This window comes from Myotis brandtii, unplaced genomic scaffold, assembly GCF_000412655.1.
Source record: "Myotis brandtii unplaced genomic scaffold, ASM41265v1 scaffold456, whole genome shotgun sequence".
Lineage (NCBI taxonomy): Eukaryota > Metazoa > Chordata > Mammalia > Chiroptera > Vespertilionidae > Myotis > Myotis brandtii.
Window position 1 is genome coordinate 442,155 of NW_005367431.1, and position 12,472 is coordinate 454,626.

Here is a 12,472-nt window from a genome sequence, read left to right on the forward strand (position 1 = left end):
ACTGGGGATGTGCCCACAACCAAGGTACATGCCCTTGACCGGAATCGAACCTGGGACCCTTCAGTCCGCAGGCTGACGCTCTATCCACTGAGCCAAACCGGTTAGGGCTAGGACTCATTCTTTTTATATTTTCTATTTTTATTGATTTCAGAGGGGAAGGAAAAGGGAGAGAGACAGAAACATCAATGATGGGAATCATTGATTGGCTTTCTCCTGTACACCACCTACTGGGGTGGGAACCTGCAACCTGGGCATGTGCCCCGACCACTAATTGAACTGTGACTTCCTGGTTCATAGATCGACACTTAATCACTGAGCCACACTAGCCAGGCTATACTTGTTTTTAAAATCCTCACAATGAGGATATTTTTTCTTTAGAGAGTGTGGGGGAGGGGTGTGTGTGGGGGAGAGAGAGAGAGAGCGAGATTGATTGATTGGTTGCCACTCGCATTCTCCCCAACTGGGGCCAGTGATCAAATCTGCAACCCAGGTTTGTGCCCTTGACCAAGAATAGAACTGTGACCTTTTGGTTTACTGGCCGACACTCTTAACCACTAAGCCACACCAGTAGGACAGTTGTCATTATACTTGACTAGAGGCCCGGTGCATGAAATTCGTGCATTCGGTAGGGTGGCGGCTCCCTCAGCCCTGCACCCTTTCACAGTCTGGGAGCCCTTGGGGGATATCCAATTGATGGCTTAGGCCTGCTCCCCCTAGGCCTAAGCCGGCAGTTGGACGTCCTTAGTGCTGCTGTGGAGGCGAGAGAGGCTACCGCCACCGCTGCTGTGCTCACCAGCTGTGAGCCCAGCTTCTGGCTGAGTGGTGCTCCCCTGTGGAAGCGCACTGACCACCAGGGGGCAGCCCCTGCATTGAGCGTCTGTCCCCTGGTGATCAGTGCCTGTCATAGCGACCAGTCATTCTGCTGTTTGGTTGATTTGCATGTAAGACTTTTATTTTATAGGATAACAGATCTGAGGTGCAAGTTTGGCTAGGAAGGGCAGAATTGAGATAGGACACCTGAAGCCTGTGTCTTATCTTGCACCAGACCCAATAAAAGAGCTCTACACCCCAGTTCGATTCAGAACATTACTTTGTGATTATGTGAAAGCACTTAAGATTTGATCGCAGACCTTTTTCTGTTTGTTTTGTGTTTTTTTTATTGTTTTTTGCCTCTGTCCTTTGACACAGTGAACTCTTAACTAAGTGTTTTTCATGATCTTGACTAATTCTGCTCTTTTCTAGGCTTCTTGGAAAAAGTATTTTTCATCTCTGAATTTATGTACATGTGACTTCCTAGAGTAGTTAAGAAATGGGCTTCCATATACACCTTATTATTTGTAGAGAGAACTTAATGTAATATTTATAATTTGGGCTTTTGAATCAGACTAGGACATCATATCCTGGCTCTATCATTTACTGTCTGTATGCCTGCACATCGTGTAGACTTAAAGGGTCTTCGATTTTCTCATCTGTATGTAGAGAATACATTCATGATTGTCTCTCAAGGTCATGGAGAAGATTAGTGGGATTATGTATATTAATATGAAGCATTAAAAGAAGCAGCTGTCATTTTGGGCTTTCTTATATTTGTCTGCCCTAGGTATTTGCTTTGTCCACGCATCCTTACGGTTGCCGAGTGATTCAACGGATCCTGGAGCACTGCCTCCCTGACCAGACACTGCCTATCTTAGAGGAGCTGCACCAGCACACCGAGCAACTTGTGCAGGTAGTGGAGTTGCCAGTAGAGTAACTGCAAACACCTGGGGGCTCGTGCAGGCCCAGAGCTTGTGTGTTTTCTCAGCACAGGTATCCGTTCCAGTAAAGGTTAATGTTAATGTGTTTAAAATGCCCACTGAAGCTTTGGGCAGGTTTTCATTTATACCAGCCTGCTTATTGTTTTGTGAATATGGGTAGTGACTAGAGCTTGGCCTTGGAGCAAAGAGGATGTGCCTACCAGAGCTCTGCTTTGGACTCACTAGCTATGTCATCATGGGCAGGTCATTTAATTTGTCTGGGTCTGTTTCATTGTTTAAAACGAACTAAGTGGATTAATTGATTTCTTTCTAGCTTTGATACTTTGTCTTTCATCTACCACTAAAAATTTCTTCCACATCATACTAACCATTTGTCCATTTTCTACATGTAGAATGTTATACTGAAGAAATTTTTTTTTAAAGCCATAATTTGTTTCTACTTAAAATTTTAAGAGACTTTAAAAAGGCTCAAAGGCCCAAAGATGTCCTGGAGCAGTTTTTTTTTGTTTTGTAGGTGTGTTTTTTTGGTGAGAAGTATGATATTGTAAATTATTAATTAGTCATTGTAGAAGAATTTGAAAGTGTAGAAAGCAGCAACAAAAGAAAAGAAATGATCCATAATCCTACCATCCAGAAGCAAACACATTTGGCATTGGCCATTAAAAAAAATACTACTTGTATGTTCTTAATTTTTTACATCTTACAAATAAATATTTTTGCCTCTAGAATTGTTTGCACACATTTTTCTCTCAAAGATCTTCCACTTTAGATGAATGAGTAAATCCATTATATATTTGTAATATTATTTAATCAGGCATTGTCTGTTTTGTTGGACATAAGCTTTGTTTCCAGTTTTTTGTTGTACATAGATAGGTACAGTGAAATTTGTACTTTTTTTATTCCTACCTCCCTAGCCCCCCGCCACCCCCTTTTTTTCCCTCCAGTTTTGAGGAGGCTTGCTTTTTTGTAGATAATACTTTATGAAGAACCCAACTAGATCTTTTGGGCATAAATATATTAGAAATATTCTATTGTGTAATAGTGATGTATTCCTATTTTGTGATCATAGGAAAATTGTCATTACCTATTTAAAAATTCTTATGTGTTCATTAGTATTCAGGTAAGCCATCATAATGCTACAGGAAAATAGGTGTTGATTAGATGTAAGGATTTTGGTAATCCACTGAACTCATTTCTATATGAATTTTATTTCTTTTGCTGTTTCTCAAACAGGATCAATATGGAAATTATGTAATCCAACATGTATTGGAGCATGGTCGTCCTGAGGATAAAAGTAAAATTGTAGCAGAAATTCGAGGCAATGTACTCGTATTGAGTCAGCACAAATTTGCAAGGTACGGGCTTTGAATTACAATAGACAGTTTTTTAGAAGAGAGGATTAAATAGTATTTTAGGTCTAGAGAGAAAAATAATTTTCATTCTTTTAAAAATATGTTTATTTTTCTTAAAGTATGCATAGTTTAATTAAAACATTAGATTGTTCGATTATAAAGTATAAAATATAAGAAGTCCTGTAGTGGGCTCCTCATTTCCTTAGAGTCAGCCCATAATATAAATTTTGTTCTTTGGTAAACAACTTTCATTAACTTATTTGTTCGGAATTGTGACTTGTTCTTTACTCAGTTTCCTCTTTCGCACCTGAATTACGAGGCAGTATATCGTATCTGTGTATAGGCCTTTGTATTCTTAGAATCTCTTTCTCATTCTTCATATTGCCAGCTCAAGAATAAAATGCACTAGTTATTCCCAGGTTGTGAAAGATGCCTAGATAACTTATAAGTAGCAGGGGTTGGAGAAGAAATTTATGGCCCTCCAATGGTTTAGTGGTATGGTCTTTTAAATAGAATTTGCATATGCTGCCATATACATAACATAGTAGTTCATATTTTTGGGATATTTTTCTTCTCTGGTTTTTAGGATAAATTTCAAGGCACATGTGACGTAATCTTGATGTTTTTAAATGGCTTATTTTTAGTTTGTAAAAATCTTATACCATTATAGCATGGAAAATACAGAAAAGAAATAAAAAGAGTCATTGTCTCAATAGCCTAACCATATTAGGGACATCTCTTAGAGCTTGTGTTACCTCCCACCCCCCCCAACTTCCCCCATGACCAGAGAAAATAGGGATCAGAATCTCTTAGGTCTCTTCTTTGGGTCACTGTCCTATTTACTTTTTTGTTCATTGTATTTAATATCACCCTTGGATATAGCATAGTGTTAATATTACAATAGCTTTGTGTTCAGATAAGGATGGAGCAGCTATTGTGGGCACTGCTGTCCCACAGATAACAATTATAAATTATGGACAAAATGCCAAAAAAACTATGAAGGCATTAGAGAATAAACAAGAGCAGGCAGAATGGAGGGTGGGAGTGGGACTGTTGATACTTGGAAGCAGGTAATTGCACTGAGGAAAATGCCCTTCCTCCATTTAAATTTTTTTTTTTTTTTTTACTATATTAAGATATAATTGACATACAACAATGTGCAACTTTGAGGTATATAATGTGTTGGTTTGATACATTTATATATTGCATTATAACTACAGTTGCATTAGCTAGCACCTTAATGTCACATTAAGACATTATGTTGAGAACCATTATGATCTAGTCTCTTAGCAGCTTTGAAGTTTATAATACAGTATTGTTGACTATAATCAGGAAATTTCCTGTTTTTATTGGCCTTTAGCGTATAGGCCCTTCCAAGTCTGCTCCATGCTGGGCTCCTAAATTGGGATGGAAAATCTCTAGAATTCCCAGAATGCAGAGTTTGGGGCACTCATGGCAGTAGAACTGACAAAAAATGACAGGGAAGAAATCTGGAAAGGAAGAGAACCATGGAGGAAGTGGGGAGGCCTATATTTAAACTTCCCAAGTATCTGGTTGACTCCTAAATTACATTTGCATGGGATACACTCTAGGCAGCCCAACGAAGGCTAAAAGAAATAAACTGAGAGTTCACCTGCTGCCTACTGTATGGGAGAAGTTTGCAGTTTGAGTTTAGTCAACTTAACTCCACTTAAAAAAAAAAAAAGGAGTTGGAGGAGTAATATTCTTTGGAGAAACATAACAGAACTCAGTTTCTACAGGATATCATCTTCTATGTCTAGATAATGGGAAAATGTGACCTGTACTCAACAAAAGCGAAAAAAACAAGAAAATGAAAGAGCAAAACAACACACCACCACCCAGATCTTGGAGTTAGCAGAGGCGGGTTATAAAGTAGCTAGTATCCTTACAGTCAAGGATGTGAAGGAAATATGCTGGTAATGAATTAAAATACAAGAAATGGTAGTAGAGAATTAGAAGCTTTATTATAAAAGGAACAAAGTTCTAGAATAGAAAAATATATAATCCAAAATAAAATTCACTATATAGGCTTAAGAGCAAATTAGAGATACCGGAAGAAAGAGCCATTAAAATGGAAAACAGATCAATAGGAATACACCAAAAAATAGGTTAGTGGCTTTCTTACATTTTTGGTGACTCAGGGTACAAAGTAAATTTTTCATTGACTTTGCATGCACAGGCACACACACACGTAACTGAAGCTGTTTTGTCTGTGGTTGATCCTGATGCTTACTATTCTGTTTTCATTTTTTGAAATAAAGCTGTTCACAAATCACTAAGTTGATTTTAGCCCCACAAATGGTCTGGGAACCATAGTTTCAGAAATACTAGAATAAACTTTAAAGACTGAAACAATATCTATTATGTATTAAGGTGGAAGCCAAATGGGATCCCATAGTGGTAGCTGATTACCTGCTTGCGTTGCAGCCAGAATGACTGTCCTGTCCCCAACCCAGTTTGCAGAAGGTCATGTTCTGCTCCTCACCACTTTGTAGGGGAAAGTGGGCCTGGGGTGGATGAAGATCTACCCAGCCAAGCAGTCATGAAAAGTGTTGAGTTCTTTGTCTGAATAATTGAAGATTATGGCTGGCTTTGTGCTCTCTGAACCAGCCCAGTAATATCCTAGCTCCCTTTTCTACTAAGGGAGAAGCCAGCGGCTATTAGGTGATTCATATCCACATTGCCATGCCTTCAGCTCATGCTAGAATTGCATAGTACTGTAGAAGGAAGGTGGGGAAAAAGTTTTTCTATGTCGCTGTATCAGATGGGAGAGGCTGTTGTCTTAATTAGACTTGATAGGTTAACTCACCAGATATGATACGTTTCTTCACTCAATATGTCTGTTGAGCCTCTCTTAACACATTGCGGACGGAGCACGAGAATTCTCGCTTCATATTACACAGTGTTTTACAAAGTATCATACTTTAAAAATATATTAGCTTGTAAGAACACGTAATAAACTACTTCAAAATGCAATGGATATTTAATTTTAAAGTGTGCCTTTAACATTTATGTAAAACGTTTTTTGTACTCGTTCAATAGAAACTTAATCTGGCCACTGGTAAAGCTAGCAATAAAACTACATGTTTGCAATGTGTAAAGTACCAAGCAGAGCTTGGCACTAGGTATATAGACATAAGTAAGACTTGTTTCTGGCTTCATAAGCCCACAGAGGTGGAGACAGATTTTGATTCATGTTGAGATTACGCTCATTAACCGGTTCAGCTATTAACCAGTCTTGTGAACCTGTGTTCAAGTTCCTTCACTTACCTGGGCTTGTTACCCTCCTCTGTTAGAGGTTGGCCTCGGCCACGGTTCACATTGGAAGCCACAGATGGCAAAGGTGGAGAGTCTCAGAGCCAAGCAGTTGATGAATTCATCTTCTAAAAATGTCAAGATCTTTTGCTGCTTATTCTGAGGTCAGGGCAGAGGCCAGACAAGCACTAGGTCCCTTTTCTAAGTGATGTTCCTGGATTTGTCTCGTTACAGCAATGTTGTGGAAAAGTGTGTCACTCATGCCTCCCGTACGGAGCGTGCTGTGCTCATCGATGAGGTCTGCACCATGAACGACGGTCCCCACAGTGCCTTATACACCATGATGAAGGACCAGTATGCCAACTACGTGGTCCAGAAGATGATCGATGTGGCAGAGCCAGCCCAGCGGAAGATAGTCATGCATAAGGTAGGCAGGTGGGCAGATCTCAGTCAGAGAGGAAATGTGTAAGGCCTTGGGTTCTTCATGTTTCTGAAATGCAGAGGAGGGTGGACATCTTGCTTCTTTTTGCAGACTTTGTCACTAAGCTGTGTCTCATGCTGTGCTTTTTCCTTTTATCTGAAGTGGCCATCGTCCCATGTTTGCAACCCTTCCTTTATCAATAACTCACTGTTGTGAAAGAGTCTTAAACTCATTCCTTGAGAGGGATTTCCCTCCCTGATTTTAGGCCAAGCTTTTATCCATTTGCTCCTGAGAGACCAGCTTCTCAGTCCAACAAATCAGTCTGCCTGCCTCATTTCCTTTCTCCCTCCTTTCTTATTCATTCACCCACCACCATTTACCGACCGAGTGCCTGCCCAGTACAGTGGCTGGCCTGGCACATTGACCTGATGCCCACTTTGTGCCAGACACCGGCACAGAGATGACCAAGATGATCCCTGCCCTCAGAGCACAGTTTGGGAAGAGCGATGGGAAGCAGTGGTGAGAGCACATGCCCCGAGTCTTTGAAGGAAGGCTTTTTTTTTTTTTTTAAATCCTCACCCGAGGATATTTTTTTAAATTGATTTTTAGAGAGAGTGGAAGGGGAAGAGGGGAGAGCGAGAGAGAGGGAGAGAGATACATTGCTTGGTTGCCTCCCGCATGCACCCTGACTGGGGCTGGGGATTGAACCTGCAACCTAAGGATGTGCCCTTGGCTGGGGATTGAACCCGCAATTCTTTGGTATATATGCTCTAACCACTGAGAAACACTGGCCAGGGCTGAAGAAAGGCTTTGCATGAGGAGAAGTCCACACTAAAGAGGAGTCAGACAGGGAAAGAGAAAAGGGACAGAAATTGAAAGTGTTGGGTACTGTGAGTGGGAGCTGACCAAGAAAGCACCTGCAGAGGCCAATGATTCAGGAACAGTCACAGAGCTGGTCCATCCAGCCCCACAGAGACCACAGGGCCCAGGCAGCCAAATTAACCCCCAGGTAGGTGTGCTGCGAGCCTTGGGGTGCTTCTAATCTAGACCCTCAGCCTTTGGGCTCTGAACTCACTCAGCCCTTCTCAGTGGGAGGGGATGCCTTGTTCTGGCAATGATGAGCCACTTGCCCTCACTGAGAGCAAAGTTCAGTGATGAGAACCTTTGTTATGGACTCGAGTTCTGAGCCAGACGAAGCACCTGCCACCTCCAGTTCAAAGCAGAACAAAACAAAACACTGCATTGGTGTTGGTGATGGCAATTGAAGGCTGGGGGAGTCCAAAGTCCTTGTGGTGTGAGGCTCCTAGAAATGTGGGTCAGGAGGCTGGTGAAGGCGGAATATAGGAAACATGCAGGAATGTAAAGCACATCCATTCACCCAACAAAGACTCATGAAGCACATACTCCATAGCAAGCCCTCCTCCAGCAGGGCTGCTCTATGGTGAGAACGACAGTGTTAGGCTCACGTGGTACTGCAGGGGGAATTCTGGGGAGGGCTGTGTGACAATGTGGAAAGGTGCCTCTTCTAACGTGGGGGCACAGAGATGGTTCCCCAAGAGAGTGACATTTGAATAATGTCACTTTCCAGGCTGAGGGAACCTGGGTTGTGAAGGTTTGGAAGCAGGAGATAAGACAGTATATTCACGTAGTAGAGCAAGTTCATTAGGGCAGGACTGTGGTGCCAAAGTCACATTTACATTTCAAATCATTGTCCTTGCTGGTGAGTAAGTGGAGCATGGGAAGCTGAGGAGGCAGTGAGGAGACTGGATGGGAGGCTGTTGAAATAGTGAAGCCAAGAGCCAATCAAACCTATGTTTCCCAAACTAACAGGTATAAAGTTTCCTGGACATCTGAGCTTCCCCAGAGTTTCCAAAGCCCTAACTCGAGCCCCTGGAGCTCTGGTGGGGCTGCCAGGAACACAGTGGAGGCCGAGTGCAGGGTGGATGTTCTAAGTGATCAGTGTGGGGTATGTAGTGGGCCAGCACTTGCACATTGAAAGCAGATCAGATGCATAAAGGCCAATAGCAGAAGCCACAGATCCTCAGTCTAGAAGAGATGAGCTAACAAAGCCAAACAACAACGGAATTTTCTAAAAAACCAAAACACACCCAAAAAGTTAAGCCAAGAGATGGTGTTGGCTTTGGAATTGAAGAGAAGTGGATAGAATGCGGGTTAGCAGTTAAGTTGGATGAGGTAGTTGAGAGAGGAGGATGAGTCCCAAGAATCTAAAAATCTAAGAGGTTTTAGCTCTTTCACTGCTAAGCCCTAACCTTTGTAGCAAGAGGAAGCATTGGGAACGGAGCAGGTGATTACTCTTCACCTCCCATTAAATCAAGTACAAATGGGTTCCATAATGTGACACATGTGCGTACACATGGGTGGTTAGTGTTTTTGTCCTGATAAGAGGTGTGTGTAAAAGTTGAGTGGCTGAACTCATTGGTCATCCCATCCCAGGGAGAGCAAGGGGGTTGAATTTCAAATACTAATGACAAAAGCATTAGCACGCACACAGTCCTCACTACAACCCAAATGAAAGTGAAGCATTATAGATTTTTTTTTTTACAGATGAATTTAGGGATGTTAGGTAGATGTCTGGGTTGCACAGCTCAGAATTCAAGCCAGGGACTATTATGAATAAGTTTCCCTCGTAGGCTTCTCGGTGAGAATGCCGTAGCTGCTATAGGTCTGTCTCCTCTGTGGGCTGTAGAAGTAGTTTCTAGAGCCACTTGACCCTTCCTTGCTTTGAGGACACAGATAGAGAGACAAACAGTTGTCCTCGTGGGACTCTCAGTCTGGAGAGCTTGTCCAGAGTGTTTGAGAACGCAAGTGCGAGTGGGATGCAGATGCGTGTGCGAGGATGGGTGGTCCAGCAAGTGGTTGTGAACACACTGTGTGACAGGCTGTAACTGACGTGTGTGGGAAACTCCATGAGCTCACAGAAGAGGAATGGTGGTTCCAGAGAGGCAGCATCTGTCTGGTTGTCTGGGATGCACAGTAATTCTCCACGTGGATCTGCCCAGGGCGGAGAGACCAGAGGAGAATGCTGAGAGAGCTGAGCCCAGCTGGGCTTGCGGAGGGTGAAGGATGAGACTGGTGCAGTAGGCAGTGCCATGAGGGCACAGTGCGGAGAAAAATAAGTTCTGGAGGAGCCAGATAGTTGGGCTCAAATATCTGTGCCATCCCTTGTTAGCCGTTTGACTTTGGGTGAGTGACTTCACCACTAGGCCTTCATCTTTTTCATCGATAAAATGGAGATAATCACACCTCCCTTAGGAGGCTTACATGAACCAGCCTGGCTCATGTGAGTCATTTTCGTTGTCAGTAGTAGCTTTCTGTGAACTGGAGGTCAGGTTTAGGTGGTGAGCTTAGGACCCATGGTCCCTGAAAGTCCCCTCTCAGAAGGGCCGAGGGCGTGCCTTGGGAAGGCTCTGTGCAGTGGGCAGTGTGATCGTCGGTGAGAATGTCCTTTCTCCACATGCTGTCCTGGGAGTGAGTGGTCCGTGGCTGTTCAGGCTCCAAAGCCCTCACGTCCTGCATCAGCGCTCAGGATAGGTGCTGACTCTCCTCTGAGGGGTCAGTAGGGCCCTAGAATTCGGTGCTTTGGCTGCACCAGTGAGAGGTATTGCTGTGGCCTGGCATTTGCAGTGCCCAGAAGCATGCTGGGAGCATGCCCAACTCTGTTTTCAGGCCAGAGTGACGCAAACTGTGCTTCCTCCCCAGATCCGGCCCCACATCGCGACTCTTCGGAAGTACACCTATGGCAAGCACATCCTGGCCAAGCTGGAGAAGTACTACATGAAGAATGGCGTTGACTTAGGGCCCATCTGTGGCCCCCCTAATGGTATTATCTGAGGCAGTGTCAGCCCTGTCCCCTCATTCCCACTGACCTCACTGGCCCACTGGCGAATCTAGCCAGCAACCAGAAATGTTCTAATGTAGAATCTGGAATGGTAAATGGTTGCGCCAGGATTACCCTCCAAAAAAAGGAATCAAATCCACAAGTGGAAAAGCCTTTGTAAATTTGTTTAATTTTATTACACATAACATGTACTAATTATTTTTTTTAATTGACTAATTGCCCTGTTGTTTTACTGGTGTATAGGATACTTGTACATAGGTAACCAATGTACATGGGAGGCCACATATTTTGTTCAATGTTGTATCTATATTCCACATGTGGAAACTTTCAGGGTGGTTGGTTTAACAAAAAAAATTAAAAAACACAGAAAAAAGGTTTTTAACTCATTTGCCTTGCTGGCAAGTTTTGCAAATAGCTCTTCCCCACCTCCTCATTTTAGTAAAAAACAAAAACAAACAAAAAAACCGGGAAGTTTGAATTTTAGTTAAATGAGCCCAAACTGGCATTTAACACTGTTTATAAAATATATATATATATATATATATATAAAATGAAAATTGTTTCAGAGTTGCTAAAGCTTCATTTTATGACATTAAGTTTATGAAACGTCTAAAATTGCCTTTTTTGGAGACTATTATGCTGAAGAAGATGGTGTAGTCTGTTTTGTGATGAGGAGACATGAACTCCCAGAATGTCTTTCAAGGCCGGGCGGGTGTAATTCTTTACTGCCTGTTGGATTTTTCTTTTAACATTGAAAGGCAAAATCTTGATTATTTAGCATGAGAAAAAAAATCCAACTCTGCTTTTGGTCTTGCTTCTATAAATATATAGTGTATACTTGGTGTAGACTTTGCATATATACAAATTTGTAGTATTTTCTTGTTTTGATGTCTAATCTGTATCTATAATGTATCCTAGTAGTCGAACATACTTTTGATTGTACAATTGTACATTTGTATACCTGTAATGTAAATGTGGAGAAGTTTGAATCAACATAAACACGTTTTTTGGTAAGAAAAGAGAATTAGCCAGCCCTGTGCATTCAGTGTATATTCACACCTTTTATGGTCGTAGCATATAGTGTTGTATATTGTAAATTGTAATTTCAACCAGAAGTAAATTTTTTCTTTTGAAGGAATAAATGTTCTTTATACAGCCTAGTTATATGTTTAAAAAGAAAAAAAATAGCTTGGTTTTATTTGTCACCTAGTCAGACTGTAGCGAGATCCTTTCTAAATGTTACTTAAGATGATTCAGTTCACGGTAGTGTTTTTTTAATCTTAAAAAGTAATGTTTTGCTTATTTTGTGACAGTCAAAAGGATGTGCAAAGTTTGGCCCTGCCCCAGCTTTCCTTACAATCAGAGCCCTCTCACCTTGTAAAGTGTGAACTGCCCTTCCTTTTTGTACAGAAGATGAACTGTATTTTGCATTTTGTCTACTTGTAAGTGAATGTAACATACTGTCAAATTTCCTTGTTTGAATATAGAATTGTAACACTACAAGGTGTACATTTCCAGAGCCTTGTGTATATTTCCAATGAACTTTTTTGCAAGCACACTTGTAACCATATGTGTATAATTAACAAACCTGTGTATGCTTATGCCTGGGCAACTATTTTTTGTAACTCTTGTGTAGATTGTCTCTAAACAATGTGTGATCTTTATTTTGAAAAATACAGAACTTTGGAATCTGAGTTTGTGCTTTAACTTTTTTCTCTAATATACTGCCCCAGGACAGCCCTTTCGTTGTTTGTGCCTCTTTCTTCCTGCTTGTTTTGTTTTTTGTTTTGTGAGGGGACAGGAGTCGGGG

General features: G+C 41.7%; 1 protein-coding gene across 22 annotated transcripts in view; it reads left to right on the forward strand.

Moving 5' to 3' along the window:
- PUM1 (pumilio RNA-binding family member 1) overlaps positions 1 to 12,356 on the forward strand; it is a 129,162-nt gene extending 116,806 nt beyond the window's left edge. For all 22 annotated transcript variants that reach the window (XM_014546779.1, XM_005875067.2, XM_005875069.2 and 19 more), the window contains 4 exons: positions 1,601 to 1,726; positions 2,988 to 3,109; positions 6,617 to 6,809; positions 10,524 to 12,356. In XM_014546779.1, coding sequence (XP_014402265.1) covers positions 1,601 to 1,726; positions 2,988 to 3,109; positions 6,617 to 6,809; positions 10,524 to 10,655 — 573 coding nt within the window. In that variant the 3' untranslated portion in view covers positions 10,656 to 12,356. The remainder of the gene's footprint in view (positions 1 to 1,600; positions 1,727 to 2,987; positions 3,110 to 6,616; positions 6,810 to 10,523) is intronic.
- The last annotated feature ends 116 nt before the right edge of the window (positions 12,357 to 12,472 follow it).